The sequence below is a fragment of the Kryptolebias marmoratus genome, linkage group LG7, assembly GCF_001649575.2.
Source record: "Kryptolebias marmoratus isolate JLee-2015 linkage group LG7, ASM164957v2, whole genome shotgun sequence".
Taxonomy (NCBI): Eukaryota; Metazoa; Chordata; class Actinopteri; order Cyprinodontiformes; family Rivulidae; genus Kryptolebias; species Kryptolebias marmoratus.
The window spans coordinates 6,915,889-6,938,859 of NC_051436.1; the positions used below are offsets into that span (position 1 = coordinate 6,915,889).

Consider the following 22,971-nt stretch of genomic DNA (forward strand, 5'->3'; position numbering starts at 1 on the left):
GTACGACTTCCTCCCACCTCTCCGGGAAAATCGATACAAAAGACTCACGCGGATAATTAGCGGGAGAATTGGGTCTCGGTCTGAGAAGTGAGTGGTACATTTTAGTTAAAGAATCCGGTGTAGTATACCACGGCAGCGGTCATTTCCTGCCTGAATAATGTCGCTCCGGCTGGGCGACTAACCTGTACCTTATTAGAAACACAGTGGGTACAAAGTATTCCTCCTCTCCTTGCCAAACGGTGATCATTTCAATTAAATACGTGAAAGTAAGGGTGTGATCACAGCAGCCCCTGTTCAGTCCGCTTTAATCGAACTCTAGTTTGTTTTGCCTAGAAAGTCCGGTTTGTTTGGGAGAGGTGTGAACGCGCAATCCAACTCTGGTCCGCCTAAAAACCTCGGTCTCGGTTCGGTTGGAGTGAACTCTGGCGCGGTTCGAAAGCAAGCGGACCGGAGATCGCTCCCAAAAGCAGGAAGCGGACCACAGAACGGGGCCCTCTGGGTAAATACGTCCAAAACAAACGAGCGTTTCTACCACTAGAGGGAGAAATGGCTCCTGGTCAGACGTGCAGACAAAACAGAAACCCTGAAACTGCTAAGATTTGACGCCACTCCATTTTCGTTTGCGCTCGGCATCTTCTTCAGAGGTTTTCGTGTCGTTTCCTTCAGTAGTTCTCGGTGCGGCGCCACCACAGGCGAACGGGGGGGAACAGGTCAAGGGTTTGGTTCGATGCAGCGTGAATGAGAACCACAGCAGCTGAAAATGGAACAAATGCTGCCATTTTGGTCCCCAATCCAACCGAGTCCGCTGGACTATCAGATGTGAACGCAGCCGTCATGTTCTGAACTCAATTATCCGTGTCAACGACCTCTTGGTAAACGAACACACCTGCAGGGGATCAGCTGGTAAACCGACCCCGCTGATCTCGTGCTGATATCGCAGCGTTAAGTCCCGAAAACAGGTGGGGCTCCGTTTCAGCCGAGGAAGCCTGCAGGAGAGAACAGGTGACTTCAAGCTTCAAACGAGACGACAAAGAGTCCAACCGAGGCTAATTTTAAGAAAACGCACAACGAGGTCTGAAACAAACGACACCCCGCCGCACGCGTCCGGCTCCGTCAGTCATCTCAGTTTTCAGGAGGAGGTTCAGCTGCTCGATCGAGTGTTGAGCCCCAGACTTCAATAAACAGCTGCCGAATCACGCCGCCGCTCACCGACAGCGTCCTGGCTGCTTCCGGCTCTTTTCTTACAGGACTCACCTAAACGTGAGCCGGGACGGAAACGAGCCGGCTGTCGACCCGTCCAGCCGCAGAAATCCCAATGCTCCAATTAAAACGACCCAAAATCATCTCACTCTCATGCTCTGTCGACTTTGTGCTACTTGAGCTGTTCGTGTAATAAAAACGTTCAGTTCAATCAAGAGACGGGCGCTAAGACTTCTGCTTTATATAAAACCCTTTTATACTTTTAAAAAACTTTGTTTTGTTTTTTAAAACAACTATTTTCTCTGTAAATTACGATCTCTTCAACTCCAAATACATCCGTTCTTTTTTTAAATCTGCTTCAGGAAACTCGGCTCCATTTTTGTCTGCCTATGCTACATTTAGCTTTTAGCTAGCCTCCTGCTATGTTTAGCTTTTAGCTTGCGTTTTGCTAATTTTGGCTTTAAGCTAGCCTTTTGCTTCTTTTAGTTTGTGTATTCCTTGTCTAGATTCAGCTTTTAGCTAGCATTTTGTTTGTTGTGTATTGCTAGCCTAGATTTAGATAGCATTTTGTTTTTTAGCTTTTAGTTAGCATTTTGCTACTTTTGGCTTTTTGCTAGTGTTTTGGTCCTATTAGCTTTCCACTAAGTTTTTATACTGTCACCTAGTTTTTTGTTTGTCTAGCTTTTAGCTGGCAATCAGCTCTTTTTTAGTTTTTAGCTAGCATTTTGCTACATTTAACTTTTAGCTTATTTTTTGCTACTTTTGGCTTTTTGCTAGTGTTTTGGTCCTATTAGCTTTCCACTAAGTTTTTATACTGTCACCTAGTTTTTTGTTTGTCTAGCTTTTAGCTGGCAATCAGCTCTTTTTTAGTTTTTAGCTAGCATTTTGCTACATTTAACTTTTAGCTTATTTTTTGCTACTTTTGGCTTAAAGCTAGCCTTTTGCTTCTTGTGTACTGCTTGTCTAGATTAAGATAGCATTTTGGTTTTTTAGCTTTTCATTAGCATTTTGCTACTTTTAGCTTCTAGCTTGTGTTTTGCTCCTATTAGCTTTCAGCTACCCTTTTGCTACTTTCAGCTAGTGTTTTGCCTGTCTCACTTTTAAACAACATTTTGCTACTTTTGGCTTTTAACCAGAGTTTTGGCCCTTTTAGCTTATAGATAACATTTTGATACTTTTAGCTTAAGTACTGCTTGTCTAGCTTCTAGCTATTATTTTGCTCTTTTTAGCTTTTAGCTGGGATTTTCCTACTTTTGGCTATTAGCTAGTGTTTTAAGCCTATTTGCTTTCATCAACCCTTTTGCTACTTTCAGCTTGTCTGTCATTCAGGCAGCATTTTTCTGCTTATAGCTTTCAGCTCGTGTTCTTCTTCCTTTAGCTGTAACGACTCTCAGAAGACGCCGAAAGTGTTTCCTGCACAACACCACTCCAGACTCTGAGGGTCGGAGTGTGTGGATTTCTACAAACAAAAGAACAACTGATTACAACACACTCGATCGCTCCTAATAGTTCCCACATTGTAAACATTTCACCACGAGTCGTCTTTCCAAAAAAAAAAAAGACGTTTCCCAGAAGAAGCGGTAGTCGTTGGCATCCGCCGGTCCCACGGCGCGGCACGAGGGACTCCGAAGACGGAGAAGAAGGAAAATCAAAACAAAACAAAAACGTTGGACTGTCAACGAGGAGGAGAATCTGTGTCCTTTCAGCTTCGAGGCTCGGCACATGAAGCGGTTCCACAAGATTTACAAAATGAGTTGTTGGCTAAAGTTTGGACCACAAACACAAAGGAAAAATATGCACCGAGAAGGCAACCACTTTATTTTGGTTTTGGCAACAAACAAAGAAAAAAGAAGCAAAACCCAAAATATTACTTCATCTTCTGTCGAACCAAAGACAACTCTGTCCGTTTGTTGAAGGTCTTTGGGTGAAATTATATGTGAGCACCAGGAGCATCAGGCCGCCTCGAGTTGGACAGGTACAAATTTGACCCCGGTGTTTGTTGAGATTACCTGGTGTTCCGAGTCGAGCGGGGCTGAATCTAAAGCTGGACGGAGGAGAAAGAGCGCCGCCTCAACATCCGGTCCGTCCTCCTTTCCATCTGAGATCTAAATCTGACCTCAAGACTACAAAAACACACAATGTCATGATCAAGAAACAAAAACTAGAAGCACTCAGAGAGCACAAACCTCCACAGAGGCCAAAGAGTGGTTAAAAAAAAAATAGTTTGATCCGGATCAGAATCTGGATCAGAACCAGAATTTAATCCCAACATTTCCTCCAAATCTGTTCTTTAGTTTCTACCTGATCTTTGCTGACAGACGGACAAACAAACCAAAGGACACAACCGGAAACAAAAGGGGTCAAATGTAGGAGCAGAGACGAGGTTTTAACAAAGGGGTCACCTGTGACCTTTGACCCCATGAACCCTGAAACCAACAAGCATCATCTTTGACCTGTGAGGTGTCCAGCTGAACAGTTTGACGTTCCTACATCACACTGCTGCAGAGTTAGAGCACTAGGTCAACGGTGATGTTGCCCTTTGACCCCATGATTTTGAAATCAGTGGTGATCAGCCTTAACCTAAGAGGTGTCCAACTGTGGAGTTTGATTTTCCTCTGTTACATGGCTGCATAGTTGGGGCACAAGGTCATCTGTGACACTGACCTTTGACCCCATGAACCTTGAAATCAATGGTGATCACCCTCCAGCTGCAGAGCTTAGCATTCCTGTTGTACAGCTGCAGAGTTAGAGCATGGGCTGACCTTTGACCTTCACATTTGACTGGGTCAGCACCAAACTTTAACCCCTTGTTCCTCGTTTGATGTTTCCTGAAGATCTCATGAAAATCCGTTCGGAACTTCATGAGACGGACAGACGGAAATGACCTCCTCGGCGGAGGTAACGGTGAAAACTGCTAAGCAGAAATCTGCATTTCGGCTCCTTCGTCCCTATTAGCCCCTCCTCCGTTCAGCAGCCGGGCTCTGCTGGGGACCGCGGGGCCGAAACTCGGCGGGCCGACAGACTACAATGCAAACACTTAAAATAGCCTCGTTAGGAGCTCTTTCAGCAGCGCGTCTGTGGGCCTTGAGCGTCACAACAGATGGTCCAAAATCTCAGGTTTCCCCTTCTCTTTACTATTTTAGTCTCGAGTGTTGTTCTGCCTCGGAGCTGCGATGAAAGCTCCCTCGGGTCAAACGCGAGCGAGCGGACCTCCCCCTCTCCCCCCACCTTCCCCTCCGGTTTGTCGCCGGTATCTGGGCACCTCCGGAGGTGCCTCGGGAGTTTAGGAAGGCGGCGACTGACAGATGAGCCCGTGGAATCCGGCTCAGCTGCCCCGTCTCCGAACGCCGCCGGGGCCGGACAGAAGAGTCCGTCCCTCCGTCTGTCCGGTCCTCACACTGAACGCATCCAGCCACTAAAAGATTAGATAAAAGCTCAAACCCGCCTCACATTTCCGATGTTTCATCGCGTAAACTAAAAACGGGGCTGCAGCTGCGGTGTTGCGTCATCCGAACGTCTCCGTTCGGGTCGTTCGAAGCGATCCGGAGAAACTCGAACCCGAGGATGATTAACGGAGCCGAGAGTCACGGCGCGGTGCCGTCTTTTGAAGGCCGAAAAGCGGCAGAAAGCCGCCAAAACTCACAAAAACGGTTGCACAAACCTGGACATTAATCACTGACTGCGGGTTTCAGGTTGGTGAAAGAAAAACGCCCCTGCATGGCTCTGATCGCCGGTAAAGCAGAAACATAAAAAAAACATTTATAAAGAGAAAGAGAGAGCTCAAGGTTTAGGCTTTCAGGCTGCAAAAACAAACTCTTTTTAATAAAACTAGCATTCCTTGAAGGGATGGGTGGAGATCACCTGCCGCCTTTCACGCTAAAGTTGAACACAGGAAATCAAGTGATCCGTTTGTTCTCGTATTGTCGGAACCACTCTCAGCTACTTCCACACCAAATTTTGGGTCAATATCTGTAAAACTGATTCAGTTATAACCATTTATGTGTTGGTTGACGTCCATTAGCTGTGGTGGACATCTTGAATCAGGTTGACTCCAGAAGGCAATCAGTTGTAGACGTACATCCAGCGATTAACATCTGAGAGTTTCACTAAAATCAGTCCGCTGGTTCTGGAGATATTTCGCTAACAGACGAGCAAACGAACGCACACCGTAAGAGACAGGGAGCCGCCTGCCTTTAATAGTTGCCAATATTTGTTTAGTTTGCGAACAAAACAGAAGCCGTGTCAACATTCAAATATCATTTCGAACCGACATTTTTCCTCCTTTTAAAAGATTTATATCCACGTTTAGATGAGAAATAAACCTGCTGACATACTCACAAGTCGCCTCCAGGTGGCAACATTCACAAAACACGACATTACAAAGATGGATAACATTCCTACTAAAGTTTCTCCCAAAGTAAAAGTCCTTCGACACTGGTTACAAGTTTATTCTAACTTTCTTTAGCACATAACCAAAGTTTGAAGGCAACAGATATCAGAAAAAATGAGTTAAATACAAAAAAATTGGAAAAACAGCTTCATTGTTGTTTTGGTTTCTACCACACAAAGTTTCTCCAAATCCCTACTCATCAAGTCTCCTCTGACGCACAAAAAGAAAAAAAACTGCTTTGAATAAACTCATTCATGATCGGCGCAAACGCAACGGCAAAGGGTTCGATAAAAATATCCGAGCTGGCGTGGACGGGTCAGAAGTGGAGGGAGCGAAGCGAGACACTTCCTGCCAAATCAAAAGACCGGCTCAAATATTTACATGAGAGAGGCCGAGGATTAAACTCCTCCGAGCGTTCCGTGTGCTTTTAATCTGCCGTTTCCAGATATAAAAAGCACCGGCGTGTAGGTTTTTCCCGCCGGTTTCGACACTGGCAGGGGAATGACTCACCGTCGAGGTTTTGAGAACGTCTTAAACCGAGCGAGCGAAGGCGCCACGCCGCGCTGCAGCATGGCTAATATCAGGCGCAATATGGTCGCCGTGTCCTATTGACACGCCTCAAGGGTAAACACAGACGCAGAACAGAAGGAGAAGAACAAGCCCCCCCCCCCCTTCCTTCTGTCATCTGTCATCTGTTTTCTGTTTCCGAACAGCAGCAGGAAGGACCGGCTCCAACGCTCGCACCTTCCCTAATCCCCTCCACCCCGGCAGATAGAGCTGGAGGTGCAGCCAACACACACCTGTCTGCAGGGAATCACAAAGTCTCATCCATGTGTTCCACAAGAGCCCAGTTCTTAGGATCCAGTCCCACAGACCACCGACTGAACCCAGACCTGCTCCGGTTTGGTAAATGTACCGGATTTAGTGCTTTTCCTACTCCTGTGCTGCCGTTCCGCTTGCCTCGGAACTTAACTGCATTCCAGCTGCAAGCCAGAAAACCACTGGGATTTGCTAATTGTCATCTTCAGTGACCAAAAAACAAAATAAAATAATAATAATCACAGAGCGGTACTTCCTTTTGAGTCAAAATCCTACGAAAGCTGCAGAAAGTCCCCAAACCAGTCGCCGCTGTGAGCAATGCGAACACACGAGGTTAGCTTAGCTTAGCTTAGCTTAAACGTAAGGAATAACAAAAACTTTACTCCAATATTTTGATGCCTGCAAGTCATGTGGCGCACAGCAGAGCACAATACACTAAAAACAACACCGGTGAAAGCTTTTAGTTGTACTTGTATTTCTGATAAAGACCGTCTTCCGCTCGCTAACCATACAGCGTATGTTAGCATGAAGGCAGAAGACAGTTTACGCTGTTTTCCATTTATTTAAAAGTTCCCAACTTAAAATTACTTCAGCTGCAAGTCGGAAAACCAGGAGGATTTGTTGTGATTTGTTGTGACCGGGCTAACTGTTGTTAGCATTCCAAGCCGATAATGTTAGCATTTTCCTGCATTAGCATTTTTCTGCGTTAGCAATCATTAGCTTTCATTAGCGTTCAAACGCCGCGTCCTAATAGAGGTCGGAGCGTACCGTGTGAGTGACTTGATTTATGGGACTCAAACGGACTAAAATAAAAAGGTTTATTAGTGGAGTTATTACAGCTTTTTATGGGCAGGGCGGCCATTTTTGATTTTGACGTAGAAGCCGGTTTGGGACCTCTGATTTCGAAGTCGTAATTCTGACTTTAACTGGGAGAATTCCAACTGACTTTTTTTTGTTCCTACTTAGAAATTCTGACTTGCAAGTCCAAAATGGGACACCCATCTTCACACCGATCAGCTTGTGGCCCGGGGGGGAAAGCAGGAATCAAACCACCAACCTCTTTCTACACCTGAAACAGCTTTAAAGCATTTAATTCATGTTTTCAGGTGAACTAATCAGCTGAATGTCAGCAGCTTCTGAAACACGAGTTGTAAAAAGCTTCAACACGTTGTATTCATCGTTGTGTTTCAAAACCCTTTAAGACTGAAATGAGAAAACCCTAATTTCGTTTAAATAGCCCTTTTTGCGCAATGAATGTGCTTTTTTTTCCCCTGTGTTGCACAAACAGGAGAATATGATCTGTTTTTACAACAGTCTGGCTCATCAACACTAATGGTATTCATGTGTCTGCTAACTGGAAATCGACCCATTCGCCAATTTATTTTCAGGGCAAGGTGTAAATTCTCCATCTTGGCAGCCGTACTGAATAGGTTTCACACTGATTTGACGATTTCCTCCAGGGGGCTCTCATATTCTTCTTCAAATATTAGTCGATACTTAACCTAACGCACCAAACTCTAAACGTAAATTAGCTAAATGTGTATTAGGCAGTAATTTACGGATTGGATCTGAGTGTTTGACAACACATTTTAGAAATATTATGTCCCCCGACAGCCAATAAAAAGCTTCCGCTGGAGTAAGGAACGAATAAAGACCCAATAAAGTTTGATTCATGGTAAGATCACGTGAGCGCAAACGCGTAATCCGGCCTTCGTCTTAAAGGGGGAAGATCTGGGCCTGCTTCAACACGTCCGGCTCACTGGTACTGAATAAAAAAAACAAAAACGTGGGACCCACAGCAGGACGTCTTGTAGCCGTCAGCGAAGCCTTCAGGGCTGCTTCTGGCTCACCATTCTGCTCCAAGGGTTGATTCTGTCCCGAACAGAGCCTCCGGTGTTCCCGGAGACGTGCGCGGTGAGCCGTGTCCACCTGACGAAGCCGGCCGGCTTCCTCGCTCCCCAGACTGGAGCGTGAGGAAGGAAGGAAGGAAGAAAGGAAGGAAGGAAGGAAGGAAGGAGGCTATGAAAGGACACTGAACGCACCGCAGCGCAGCCAATCTTTGGCATCTTACAAACTGAACGGCATCCAAAGAGCTGAAGAGAGATTAAATCTTTAAAAGGCATCTAATCCAATCGTTTAACTGGCTTTCAGTTTATTAAATAACGGCCCAGTTGGGTCGCTGCGGCGCCAGAGCCCAACGTAGCTCGAGAAACAGGAAGTCAGTGCCGTGTGGCCACCCTTCAGTGATCGCCGGGCAACTTCGCTGACAGCTGTGGCCAAAAACGGGAAAGAAACGATTAAGAAATAAACCATACGTGTTAAGAAACACCAGCCGAAGTGAACGTCGTCTCTAAATGTCTGGTTTGGGTCTGGATGGTTCAAGGATTCGTGTCCAAAGTGGACTACTTGGACCAGTGGTGTCCAATACTGGTCCTGGAGAGCCAGGATTAGATGTTTCTCTGCTTCGACACGCCTGATTTGACTGACTGAGTGATAAACGGGCTTCTACAGAGCTTGAAGAGCTGCTGAAGAGCAGAGAAACAACTAAAACGTGCAGGATGGTGGCCCTCCAGGACCAGGACTGGATACCACTGACTTGGAACATCTCATATCAGTTCTTCCAAACGCTACAAAACCTTCTGATGGAAGCGTCCCAGGCTGCAGCGGACTCTCCAAACTGAGCTGGTTTATAGAGTCAACTACAACTGACAAGACATTGACCTTTCACGGCGTCTCTTTGCTCAGAGCGTGTTTGGACTCTTGTAGTAGCCGTGCAGCCTTCCTTCCTCCTCCTCCTCCTCCTCTCTGCTGCTGTGGAGGAACAGACCTTCCCTGTGAGGAAGAGGACAGTTCCCGGGAACAGACAGCGGACCACATGAAGCCCCTCTGTGCACACAGCAAAAAAATCAAAGCACTTTTTCCCTCCCCCACACGGCTTCAAGAGGCAGGAAGGGACGGATGGAGACGGGCGCTGCAGCCCTCGCTCCTCCTGGAAGTTTCTCCAAACCGGACTGAACGTGTGGGCAGAGATCATTTGTCCAAAAACTCATTAAAGGTGGACGTGAAGCTGAAAGGACTAAACCAGTGGTCTCCAATCCTGGTCCTGGAGGGCCACTATCCTGCAGGTTTCACTTGTTCCTCAGCTCCAACACACCTGATTTAAATCAATGGGTGATTAACAGGCTTCTGCAGAGCATGAAGAGGTCATTTCAACCTCTGAATCAGGTGTGTTGGAGCAGGGAAACAAGTAACACATGCAGGATGGTGGCCCTCCAGGACCAGGATTGGAGACCCCTGGACTTATGATCTAAACCTGACGGCTAAATCTGGTTGAAAGTTCAGGACGACGTAACGTAACGCGACAAAATGCGGAAAAGTTCAAGGAGTGCGAATACTTTAAGGCACTGCACACAAAAAGTTGCGGTGACGGCCACTACGACTCAACCCATACAGGAAGGGAAAGACAGAATTATAGCCGACGGCAACAAATCCACGAATTATAAACTTCTTGAAGTTCAGAAAACAAAACAAATGGCTTGAACGTTGTGAGCTGAGACACGTTTTTGACTAAAAACCTTTAAAGATACAATCATTAAACTTAAAGGTAAAACTGGAAAATGGACAGAAAGAAAAGATTTATGAATATTTGGTGCCAGTTCTGCCCCCTGGAATTGCTGCTCCATAATCTCTAAATCCCTGTCTCGCTTCAGTTTTGATTGGGATCTTTGTGGCCGAGCAAAGATCACATTTTCATGCAAAGCCAGACAGCCGCAGTAGTCCAAGGAGAGTTCATTTCGCTAACAAAGACAAACATTAAAACACTCCAGCAACTGTTGCCCGGGTCGTGGACAGGCCTTCCTCCGTACAGACCGGGTTTTGATACCAAAAACAGGACCTGCTTTGATAGAAACTGCAAATATTGACTTCTCCAGCGTGGCGGCTGAGGGAACTGAGGGAACTCGGCTCCCCACACCTGCTGCAGCCGGAGACCTTTATTTACGCCAGCAAACGTCAGCAGGAGCAGACCAACGCTCTTCTCCGTTTCATCTCCAGCCCAGAAAGCTTGTGGGGGGGTGGGAGTCGGACAGAGTCTGCTTTCTCGGCGCAAACCAGAAGTCTGTCGGAAACGAGCCCGGCGAGACAACGAGACAACATCCAAACGAGCTACGAGACCTCGGCGACGTCAGCGGCAGGTCGAGGCCTGACCTGCTTCGGCTCGGCGCTACGCTACGCTCGGGGGGGGTTTCAGGTGAACGGGGTTTGTGACGGAAGTGATGAGCGGGAAAACATCAGGGCACCGGAGACAATTGTTGGAGACTCTGTGGGACAAGGGGGGCTAATCATTATTATGTGTTTTGGGATTGTCCGGTGATTAGACAATCCCTCCAGGATTTCGCGGGACATTTTCCTAAAAGTTGCGATGAAAAGTTACTAAAATCAATAAACAACCATAACTTTTAATATATAAACCAAAAATACTTCCTAGTTTTGTGAGATAATTACCAACAAACATTGACATTCTCAAAAGGTGCTTTATTTGAGAACTTTGATAGCTTATAAACTGACATTCATGAGCATTTCTGGATTGTCCCTGGTCTGCAGCTCTCCTCACATGTTTTGCAGACAGGAAGTGTTTGTCGATGCGTTTATGTTCCATGATTACACAGCAGGACGTGCAAAACAGCTGCAGCTGGGGAGGAAACTGGTTTGCTGAAATCCTTGTGGGCAAATGTGAAGCATTAGCGCACATTTTGGCTTCGGTCGCTGCTCCTGCACGCTCCCGGCATTCTGATGTTAACAGGAAGCGACGTCACGTGTCTTCTTCGTAAGTTGTTTGGGGTTATTTTGTATTCCACGCTGCACAAACCCACAAAGAAGAGACCAGACCGCAGAAACGGTGGCGAATCACTTTAGAAACAATAAATATTGGGTTAAAGTTGCGGGAAAGTTACGCCGTTTTGGGCAAAGTTGCAAAAAGTTGCGATTTTGCGGTGTTTGCTTGATTTTGCGTTAATAGTTCCTTCCGGCAGCAAGCAAAAAGACTATCACCGGAAAATGGCTGAAACCGGAGGCACCTCCGGTCGAGGAATGGCTCCAAGTCATTCAGGACGTTTATGTTTATAAACTGTTCTCCATCAAAGGTCAAAGGGAATCTTTTCTCAGGATTTGGTCCAAACGGACAAATTATGTCAAATCAGTAATCTCTGAGGATTAAACACGTTTGTCACGGGATATTTAGGATAAGATATCGAACATAACTCTGTTTAAATTCTGACAAACTGCTATACTTAACTGTTTTTCTCCTGACGGTGGAAGAAGAGGAGAAAGCTCTCGGCGTGATACCCCCCCAACCCCCTTATTCACAGGGTTTATGCTTTGTTCGACTGATGTTCAAAAACCTGGATTAGCAGAAGTTTATTCCCTGCTCGCGATGTTGAAGTGGAATTTATAAAATTCACAGAATGTTTGTTTCTGTAGGCTATGCTTTTCCAAAAAAAGAAGTGATGGGCGGAGGTAAAAATCCCAGCCCCACCGGTGCGTTTCTACCCCGAAACATGAGGGAAAACAGGCTTACATTTCACTGAAACGGACAGAACCTTGTACCGTTAAAAATCCTCGGAGAAGGCAGAGTGATCCTCTGAGGGGCTGCCGTTTCCACGAGGTGGCCTCCGAAGACATTTGTATAATTTATCGTTCGGAAGCGACACAGAAAATCCTTTTTTGGATGCTAAGAAGCACCGTTGATGTCCAGTTTTCCTCTCCGTTTAAACTTCCGAGGCAGAAAAACCCCAAACAGCTTGTTTTTCTGAGGCTTGAATGTTCCTCGTGGGGGATCCGTATCTGCAGCGCACAGGAAGCCAGCTTTTTCATCCTCCGTCCGCCAGTCGCCTGCTGGAGTTTGTCATCGCTGGTTATTTTTGGTCACAGTTTTTTTTTATTATTATTATTATTCCCCCCCCCCCGACACACACACACACGACCTTGCCCGGTGGATAAACCCAGTCAAGAGCTGCCGCCATCGAAGCGATGGACAAAAGCAAAAGCAAAAGCAAAATATCCCAGATTTAAATGAAATTCATTGGAAATTGGACGCAAATCTCCAAGTTTAGGCCCAGTTTTTGCAGCGTTTAGGATTTAGTGGCATCTAGTGGTGTAGCTGCATATTGCAACCAACTGAACTCCACCCTTCCCTTCCGAACGGGTAAGAAAAAAAAAAAAATGGGAGGAAAAGGAAAAAAGCTTGCTTAAAAAAACGAACGTTAGTTTTAAACCCGAGGCTCCTGATAGCAGATCCAGGGAGAGATTACCAACTCCGCTGCGAACCAGAGAAGCCGTTTCTTCACCTCTTCTCTTGTTGACTTTGGCTCGCACCCGCTAATCTGAGAACCGGGCCAGAGGGGAGTCGTTTACCTGGGGCAGAGTGTCTGAAAACTGAGAGAGCGATATAATGTAAGAGCATTTTTCATTTCCCCCTGCAAGCTGTCAGCGTTGCCCCCGACATCTTCGCCTCCGACCTCAGCAAGCCGCTCTTCCGAGCTGGCGTGAAACCACAAATAGGCGTTTTTATTCGCCGTATTTAAAAAGGAGCGACGGCCCGGGTGATGCAGAGTTCACGAGAACTTCTTTATTCAGCAGAACCGGCCACCAGAACATTATCTGCCGACTGCAGCAGAGTCGATTTGGCCGCTCAGACCTCCTTCTGTGGTTCACTGCCTCAGCCGGAAACTCCGAAAAGAAAAAAACTTGTGTTCTGCACTGCAGTTCTGTCTTTTAATGCAAGTGATCCTGGAAACACTGAGATCAACATTTCAAGTTATAACATTTATAGTCATAGCTTTCTTTGTTTAATCCTGAATGTTACAATCTTTTTTTTTTTAATTAATTTCCAAATTCGCACAAGGTGGCAATAATAAAAGGAAACAAGTCCGCTTTAGAAGATCGGATCTGCAGCAGGATCCAGGATCAGGGAACGTGAAGATTTACGGGCGTGACGTTCAACAGAAGGAGCGGGCGAACCTCTCCGAGGCGACGATTCTTTGGTTCGGTTCCTAAACTCTGTCGTCGTGTCGCCGTTATTTCCCCGTCCCCGCTCAGACGAAACCGTCACCCCCGTATTACCGTGTGGCTATAACCCGGGGGGGTGGGCCAAAATTAAAAATTTGGTCCTAGCCAAGGGCCAATCATGATCAATATTTATTAAAAATTACATAAATTAACTTTGGTTTTAGATGTATTCTGTCAAATCATTCATATAGAAATATCAATGACCTTTTCCCAGTTACAGATTATACAGAATTTAGAGCAAACAGACTTTAATGAACACAGACAAATAGATCAAACTTCAAAAAGCTCAACATTAGCTGTCATTTCTTACGCCTCACTCAGCTTTTAAATTAATTTTTTAACATTAAAACAGATTTTTTTTAAAAAGCCATCAACAAAAACCTGATCATACAGAAATTAAAACTATATATTGTTGGCTTCTAAGTCACTGCCAAGAGAAAACTTCACTAATTAGGCTCAGTTTTTTTAAAGTAAAATAAGAATCAGAGACTCGATCTGAACCAGACTAGAGGGCCGGATGAAATGTTACAGAGGGCCGGATCTGGCCCGCGGGCCTTGAGTTTGACACGTGTAGCCTTTGCAGAAAAGCAGATGTATAGAGGTGAGACGGCAACGAACGACCGCCGCAAGAATGACGCGATGATATTCTGCTCCGTGTTACTCGAGGGGGCTCTGACTGCGGCGCCACACACGTGCGGCGCCTGCCCCGGTTGTTTGTTACGCTGCACGAAACGAGGAAAGTCGACAGCAAACGCACGGCGAAGCAGAAATACGATCATCGGTCCGGGCACCGGCGTGTTTATGAAATGTTCTCCATTTCGTCCAAATTGATTTCACACGTGGTCCCGGAGAAGATAAACTAATCTGCTCGCCGTCTCACTCCTGTGTAACAAATGCCTCCGAGGCGAACCCGGACCACCGGCGGGACGCGTCGCGTTCAATCAGGCGTAAAGGCGCGCTGCGTTAAGAATCGTTTGGTCTTTATAATTTATCTTACGGCTACCGGGACCCTCCCTCCGAACGTTCGACAAGCAGGGAGAGCGCGGAGATGGGGGGGGGAGGTAATTCGTTTTGACGACCAAGGGCACAGTAATGGTTCTTTCCACGTCTTTTAAAGTTTTACACGGAGGAAAAATTAGAAGACGTCAAATCAGTCAGCCTGAAGAAAAATCCCCGAAAAGCAGCGGTGTTGTTGCAGTAACCTTGACCGCACACTTTGCTGAGTGATAACAAAGCAAGAGAACACCGGAGGAGCGCCTCCAAGACGAGATAAAGTGAGGTAGTCACTGCACTGATATGTGGCTGCGGGATGTACGGGCTTTAAATAATATGATTAAAATAAATAAAAGGAAAAAAAAAGGTTTAAAGTGAGTTCGTCTTAAGTTGATCTTTTGGTCCAAACCTTGTAAATTAAACCTCTGAGAGATCTGTTCGTGCTCAGAGTGTTGGGAACGATTCGGAGCTACTACCACATCAAATCGTGGCTCAGTATCTGTGAAAACTGACCGGGCGGCAGCCATTTTTGCGTCAGCTCAGGTCGGGTCGATTCGTCGCGGCAGCCTGAAATTTTCCTCTTGTAGTATAAGAAGCAGGTTGTGCTTGATTAGCTTTTCATCCACTCACGGCAGGCGGTGAGCACGTTCAGAACGGGCCGCCGGGTCGGATCGCGGTCGCAGCGACGGTACCGGAGGCTCACGAGACAAAAAACGCTTCAGACGGCGGCAGGGCGGCGGCGGGAAGTGGCTCGTTAACCTGGATTCCAGCGACGCCTCGCAGGGCGCCGCGTTGATTGGGCGAAGGGAGAAAGGTTAGCGGATGTGGGGCAACTCTCAGCGGCGCTCACGGTTCGGCTCACAACGTGTCAATAAACGCACATTAAATTGAAGCTGCTCAGACGAGCAGTTTATGTTTACGAAGAGCTGCGTGAAATATGCAGAAACGTTTTTTCAGATTAACGGTTTAATAACTTTTCAACCCAGCTGGGTGAATTCATTAACAGCCTGAACCCAGACAGACGAGCTCATTTCCTGCAGCGCAATCTGAACTAAACTTTACTTTTACATTTTTTTTACTACACTTTATTAAATGAATTTTAATCAAAGCGTCGTGGCTGATGCTACAAATGGGCCCAAACTGAATAATGTTATGACTCTTATTTTTTTTTTTTTAAACTGATGACCAAAACGAAGCTGGTTTTTCTCTCATGATCTGTCAGCGCTCGGAGTATACGCTGGGGATGACTCTCAGCTACGACCACGCCAGATTTTAACTCCATTTCTGTAAAACTGGCTGAGTTACAGTCATTTCTGTGCTGGCTGGAGCTGATTAGCTGTGGCAGCCATCTTTAATTGGGTTGTAAAGTGAAGAAACTTAGAGAAACTTAAAGTGAAGATTACTTAGAGAGTTTTAATAAATCATTTGAGTGGTTCAGGAGATATTCTGCTACGACAGAAAGGCCCTCGTTCCAAACAGCTGTCGGTTTTGTTAGCTTAAATGGCTAAACTGCTTTTTCAACAAGCTAACAAACCAAATCAGAGTCATTTGCTGCTAATTTTCAGAGCTTTTACAAAAAATGCTCTTAAAAATACTGTTTCAAAAGCTTCTTTATACAAACAAATGATTAGAGTTAATATTTACAATATTCTTTTCGGTTAGCTGGTTAGCCGGTTAGCGTGGTACAAGCTAGTTAGCTGAAAATGCTAATCCTCATACTCCTTGACATGATATATTAAAAAAGTGATTTTAAAAAAGGGCTTAATTGTGTTAGTATGTGTGATTGACCCATAATTACATTTGTTAGGATAGATTAAACTTTTTGCATCTTTCCGATAAATTGCATGGAAAAAGAAGAAAAAGACGAAGAAGAAAAGAAAAGGATGTATAAATATTGGAGCAGAGATAGCGTTGCTTCAGCCCCAATTAGAAAACCGCATCCCACCCAGCTTTAAACGTCGCGGCTTGTCGAGATAATTGAGAACGAATGACTCCAGCCCGTTTATTTAATTCTCTTTGACCCGATTTAGAAAATTAAACTAAACAGCAAAGGGCTTCTGGTACTAAACATTTGTGGGCATGTCGGTGAAACGGCGAGCCAGTTGCGTCTGCAGGTGTGCGTGACACCATGTTTGCGCCGTGCATTTATTACCTGCTGGGCTCGTATTTCATGTTGCATTTAGCTTTGAGATGGGGAAGAGCTGACTGGCAAAGTGTGAGACCCCCGGTGAGGAAGGGCTGTGGAAGATGCCAACCAGATCTCAAACATAAAACGAGGACAGTAAAAGAAGGAAACAAGAGGGTCTCTTTCACTGTCAGACACCCTTGAAATCGGGTTCATGGTCCAGTGGACGTGAATCTCAAACAGCAGCGTTTGCGTCCAGTTCGAGCTCTCGGTGGCGCCCAGGGGAGTCTGGGAGCGCACATTATCTCGCTTCCCTCCATCACTTTTTCTACCGTGAGAAACCGTCTGAATCCCTGCCGTTCTTGGACAGCTCGAGGGGCTGCTTACACTTTTTCACTTTTTTTTTTTTTTTTTGCTGAGGCGAAAAAGAAAGCGGCCCGAAATGTTGCCTCTAATGAATGTTTGCAGCTACTGTAAACAAAAGTCCTGAAAGGATTACCGCCGGCGCTGCAGCGTTGGGTCTAAACCAATACATCATGCTTTCAGCCCCCAAAACCTGAATTTCCAACACACAGAAATATATCTTGGTAACTTTTAACGTCTATTAAACATGAAGCTTTGTACTTTATCTGAATTTAGCTTCACGTGACGAAGTCCTTAAAGTTCAGCATCATTCATTAAGGAATGTCTTGTTTGCTTTTTATATATTCATTTGCTGGCAGTCATTGACTGGAGACGGGACCCCCGTAAGGGTCATGGATCAACAAATAAGGGCGTTTGGAAAAGATTTATGGAAATTAATGAAACTTTTAAAATGACTGCTAATAGCATATTTAGCCCCAACCGTTACAAAATACATTATATCTTTGTTGAATGGAATATTAGCAGTTTGCATACCACAAAATGCTGGGGTCAAGAGTCTCGGCAGCTTTTATTTTGGCGGTGGCAGAACAGTTTGAGTACCACTGAGTTTTAGACAAAAAAAACCTACAGACTACTGGCTGAAGGACCCAAATCCTGCTGGTCAGAGTCAAGTTTGATTTACTGAAAGTCAGACTTGAGGAGTGTCCATCCATCCATCCATCCATCTATTGGTCCATCCATCCATCCATCCATCTATTGGTCCATCCATCTACTAGTCCATCCATCCATCCATCTATTGGTCCATCCATCCATCCATCTACTAGTCCATCCATCCATCCATTGGTCTATCTATGCATTCATCAATCAATCTATTAATCCATGCATCAACGCACACATCTCTGTCCATCCATTCATCCATCCATCCATCCATCCATTCCCTTATTCACAGTCAGGTCATGAAGGCAGCCAGTTCAGGAAGGAAACAGGGAACCTTTCCACAGAACCCCCACTTCAAATGGTCCGACCCGTCCAACTAAAGGAGGCAGACTTGGGAACGGAAGACAGGCTGTTCAGGGAAATCCAAACAGAGTCACCTCTCGTCTGTTAAGGTTTCATGTAAACCCCGGCGAGGATCCCGAGAGCCCAGAGAGGGGCGGGAAGTCGAGACGTGAGCCATGAAGAGCGACGGAGCGCGCGGCGCCGTGAGGAGGAGAGTCAGGAACAACGTGACTGATCCAAGACCTGCTGGACTCGGGTGGGAACAGGATCCAGGAGACCTACAGCGGAGACTTCCCACTGGAGGCTGCGGGGCAAAGAAAAGTGGAGTCGCGTCGTTTCAGGAAACCACTCGCCAGCACTGCTAAGCTGATGCTTCTTAATGTTCTCCCCGTCAGACAGGAGATTTGACACCAAATTGAGGGAAAACGCATTAATAACAGGATCTGAAAAACTGCCCTGAACGAAGCGTACGCAACTCTTTTATTCCGATTCTGGGTGTGCCGTCAACTCAGGATGATGGAAATCCTTTTGATTAACCTCCAAGAAGTAACCGCGGACGCAGCCAAGACAGGATCTCCGAGCTTCCTGCTGTTTTTTTCCGCGCAGGATGACGACCGAGGACCGCCGCCAGCAAACGTTTTCAAGGACACACGAGACGAAACGTTAGCGCTTTTGACTCTGCGCCACTCTTTTCATCCCGTTTTATTTATTTTTTATTCGGCCTGGGGAGGCGGCTCGGTCCCCCCGCTCTCATTTACAAATCATGTCATCTGCTGTCCATTCACAGAGTTCCCCTCAGGTGAATGTGGAGTAAAAAAAAAAAGAAATAGCAGGAGAGAGAGAGAGAAGTGCACCACCCTGTCATTCTCATCCCTTTCAGCATCTGTCATAGAAAAAAAAACAAAAAACGCTGCATTAAGAGCATAAAGAGAACATCTGCGCTATTTTCAGCCTCCTGCATTTCATAATCAAGCTTGTAGTTGAAATTAGAGCACGTCACAAGCTCGAAAACTTCCTGGAGGAATCTGGAAAGGATGCAGCGATGCCCAAGATTCCAGCATCGACCTTCATTTTCCCTTTAAAGTCCGAAAATAACTGCCTGAATGCTGACTCGGCGTTCACGTCGGCCTTAAATGCCCCCCGGATGGCGTGACTCGTATGGATGATGAGCGGCCGTCGGCAGGTGAAGCCTCCCACGCCGCTCCATCGTCTCCGGCCTCAGTCACGGCGGCGGCGGCGGCTCAGACCGACTCGGCTAACCAGGAGCAGCTGGCCTCTACCTGGAAGTCTGCTCAGCTTTACCTCGCACTTGGTAATTACGCGACTATTTAAAAAAAAAAAAAAAGGCACCTCCCGGCTCCAAACCGCACAGAGGGCTTAATTCAAAAGCTGTCGGTGATTAATCACCGGTTCCCCCACTGAGGTGAGGGCGACCGATGGGACGGGCAGGGCTGGGACCGCGTGGAGCCGCTTGGGCTCCACGTGTCGCGCGGCGGAGACGTCGAGCTGAAGAAGAGGGGATTGGGTTCGCTTTCGGCCGATGTCGAGACCGGAGTCGGTTGACCGGTGAGTCAAAAACATCCCTGCCCCCCCGCCCCCCGCGCTCGACAGCTTGAGGAAACAAAATCCCGCCAACTGCGAGCTGTGTGTCGGCGTTTTCTCCAGAGGGCGGGGGGGATTTCGGCCGATGGTTTGGCTTCCAGGCTTTATTGAGAAGCGATGACTTGGGAGAAATGCTGCAGAGTGGGAACACACTGGTTGGGGGGGGGGGGAGCAAGGTGAAAAAGCAAAGAATCCGTGCTTGATGACTGCACGTTTTATTACGCTCCCACCGAAGACGCAAACGGCAAAAGGTGCTCAGACTGGAAGTGTTTCAAGGCTTCGTTCAGCATGGCGTCTGCGTTGTTTCAGGTTATTAACCTCCGACACAAAACCCGTAGACCTCAGGAGACATCGAAACTCTTCATACTGATTGGTTCTGAATATGTACGGAAGCTGAGAAGTGTCATAACTGCTGTTGTTAATTCTGATGTGATTTTGTTTTTTCCCCCCTCAACATCACGGCTCCCGATTATTCTGCTGTCCAGGAACAACTGGGTTGGTTCGATCTCGTCATGCAGAGAAAACGAGTTCTGTTTCCTCATTCCATCGGTCCTAACGGCGCCATTTCAAACTGAAAAGCTGAAACGTCCACGCCGACCTAGTGATGATCTGTAACCTTTCTGTCCTCCAGACATGAAACCAGGGAGCTCAGAGAGTTGGGACGGATATCCGGGCATCATCTGCGGAACGACGAAAGCAGCGAGGGTGTTTGTAGTGTTGGTTTCACCGGGAGCCAAAAATCCTCCCCGAGCAGGACTGAAGCTACGACGTGCCGTGGCCCTGCCAAGAAAGTAAAGCCTGGGCCTGAAACGAGACCTCTGGGAGCCGTAATTTTCCCGAGCGCTTTAAACACGGACAACACAAAAGCTGCAAAAAAGAGGAGAGGAAGCCTGTAATGTTCGGTGGTACGGGTAATATTCCACACGTGTTACTTCGACAGCAGCAGTGTTACAAAACACAGCACCTCTTCAACCAAGAGTCACATCGAGATTAAAGGGGACCTGTTACACAAAGTTCACTTTTTGCATGTTTTTCTTCTTCCATTTGGGGATCTACTGCTTTTAGAAACAGTCCAAGTGCAAAAAAAAAAACAAACACCCAGACATTTTTTGGCAATAAGTAAATGTTTTCTGGTGTCTGCAAAACAACCCATTTCAAAAACCTCAGGATTGTTGCATCACAATCCCCGTTACCTAGCAACCCAACGGGAGCTCCGCCCACTTCATTACAAGAAGACCTTCACGTTAGTTCTGCTGGTTTTACCGCTGAACGATGTCTGCTGGAAAAGGACAATGTTCTGTTGTTGGCTGAATTATAGAACATGTGTCCCGACCCGCTACCAGTCGGGTTTCGGACCCGCTGATCACCGCCGTCCCAAAGTCAGAATCCTCAGAGTTTGAACGAATGACGAGATAAATGTGCGTCAGATCCGCAGCGAGAAGACGGACGCCGAGTGAACCCATTTAGGAGTTTAATGAAATTACACTGCAATAGCACTTCAGAACTAAATATTTATATTTAATAAAAATAAATAATGGTTTAAAGAAAAAAGAAAACAGGGCTGAGTGACGTTTCACAAAGAACTGAAACTCTCAATTTTAAGTTTTTTTGTTGTTGTTTCAGGACATAATTTGAGCTCTCAGACTCTACAGGCTTCAGTTAGCAGGTGAAAGGTCAAAGGTCATGATGGGCGTAGAAGATGGCGGCAGGAGTCTGTAAAGCTGCGTCTGAGTGGACCACAAGACCCTCGGACAGATGAGACCAAAGTACCGGTGTCTACCCATAATGCACTGCTCTGAGCTTCATCAGCGACCAAACACCAACTGCCAAGCACGGTGGGGGAGGGGGGATGGTTTGGGCCACGAGTCAAGTCCCAAGTCATGGTGTGCAAGGACCGAGTCAAGACGTGCGTGCCTAGAGTCAGGTTTCGTGTCATGATGTGTAAGACCCAATTAAAGTCCCGGGTCTCTCCACTCAAGTCTCAAGTCATAAAACACAAGTCCTGAGTCAAGTCCCAAGTCATGGTGTCCAAGTACTGAGTCAAGACTCCAGTCATAACGTGCAAGTCTAGAGTCAAGTCCCGAGTCGAGACCAAAATCAAGACCTGCAAGTCTCAAGTTAAAGCGTGCAAGTCCCAATAAAAGTCCCAAGTCTTTCCACTCAAGTCCCGAATCAAGTTCCGAGTACAGACGTGCCAGTCATGACTCGAGTTCCAAATCATGGTGTGCAAGTCCTGAGTCAGGACTGCAGGTCTAGAGTCAAGTCCCGAGTTGAGACCAAAATCAAGACGTCCAAGTCACAAGTCGTGTTTCAAGTTAGGGCGTGACAGTCACAAGTCAAGTGCAAAACCCAAACGTGCATGTCCCGAGTCAAGTTCTAAGCTAAATAAATAAATAATCGCTTCATATAATCGGCCGATGACAAACAGCTGGTGGAAACAAAGTGAACTCATTCAGTTTAACTTCAAGTCATAAATTACTAGAATAAATATCGGTTTGATCAGGACTAGTTAGGAGCCAACTAGTCCTAAAAGATCCAAGAAAAACACATTTTAGTGACAACTGTTCAGCCATCAGAGGAATCATCGAAATCTGGAGATTTCTGCTCACAGCGACAGAAGACCATCAGAGTCGGACTCTTTAATGCATTTATAGAAAATAAAAACTATATTTAAAATTTAAAAAAAGCTGATATTTTCCTGATTAAATCTGCTTTTAACCAAAGAGGCCAAACGATCAGACAGCCGAGCAGCTCCGGCAGGAGGAGAGAGTGTTTCCATCTGCTGGTGGGAGATGTCAACGTTTCAGAGTTCATTTTAGGGTTTTTTTTTTTTTTTTTATAAAGAAGTGGACGAGACGCGGCAGCTCGCGCGCACACACATGTGAGGTCAGAGCCTCTGTGCTCACCTGGAGGACAGCTACAGTCAGGTGAGGCTTGTCTCGCGGTCCGGATCTTCACCAAGTTCTGGTAGGAGTTCTGAAAAAGACCCAAAACAGAGCGTCACTGCCAGCTGATCCCAGATCTGCCTGCTTTAAAAAAATCATCCAAGCTGAAGCCAATTAAGAGGCAGCCTTACCTGAGCCAGCAGCTCCTCCACCCTCTGCCGGACCAGCGCGCTCAGCTCCGCTTGGGCTCCGGGTACGGGTCCGGGTCCGGGTCCGGGGGGGCCGCTCTCCAGCTCGGCCACGCGGCTCCGGATGTCGGCGGCGCTGAGGCTCAGATGGACGCAGAAGGCGATGGACGCCAGCGAGCAGAGGGACGAGATGGCGCTCAGGGCTCCGCTCCTCGTCGCCCTTTTGCTCGCTCTCCTCAGAGGCGACGCGTCTTTCTCCATCTTTACGCTTTTGGGGGTTTTTGGAATTTGCGCGTCTCTTCCACCACTCTCTCTCCCCCCCCTTCCCTCCCCCCCTTCCCT

At 46.6% G+C, this 22,971-nt stretch overlaps 2 protein-coding genes across 16 annotated transcripts in view; one reads left to right on the forward strand and one right to left on the reverse strand.

Moving 5' to 3' along the window:
* The window catches only part of LOC108234861 (collagen alpha-1(XXV) chain), a 176,698-nt gene extending 153,754 nt beyond the window's left edge, over positions 1-22,944 (reverse strand). For all 15 annotated transcript variants that reach the window (XM_017414417.3, XM_017414414.3, XM_017414415.3 and 12 more), the window contains exons 1-2: positions 22,633-22,944; positions 22,463-22,532 (exon numbers count right to left, since the gene is read on the reverse strand). In XM_017414417.3, the coding sequence (XP_017269906.1) occupies positions 22,463-22,532; positions 22,633-22,890 (328 nt within the window). In that variant the 5' untranslated portion in view covers positions 22,891-22,944. The remainder of the gene's footprint in view (positions 1-22,462; positions 22,533-22,632) is intronic.
* The window catches only part of LOC108234845, a 6,423-nt gene continuing 5,841 nt past the window's right edge, over positions 22,390-22,971 (forward strand). The window contains exon 1 of the mRNA XM_025005552.2: positions 22,390-22,483. The gene's annotated coding sequence lies outside the window, so the exon portion shown is untranslated. The remainder of the gene's footprint in view (positions 22,484-22,971) is intronic.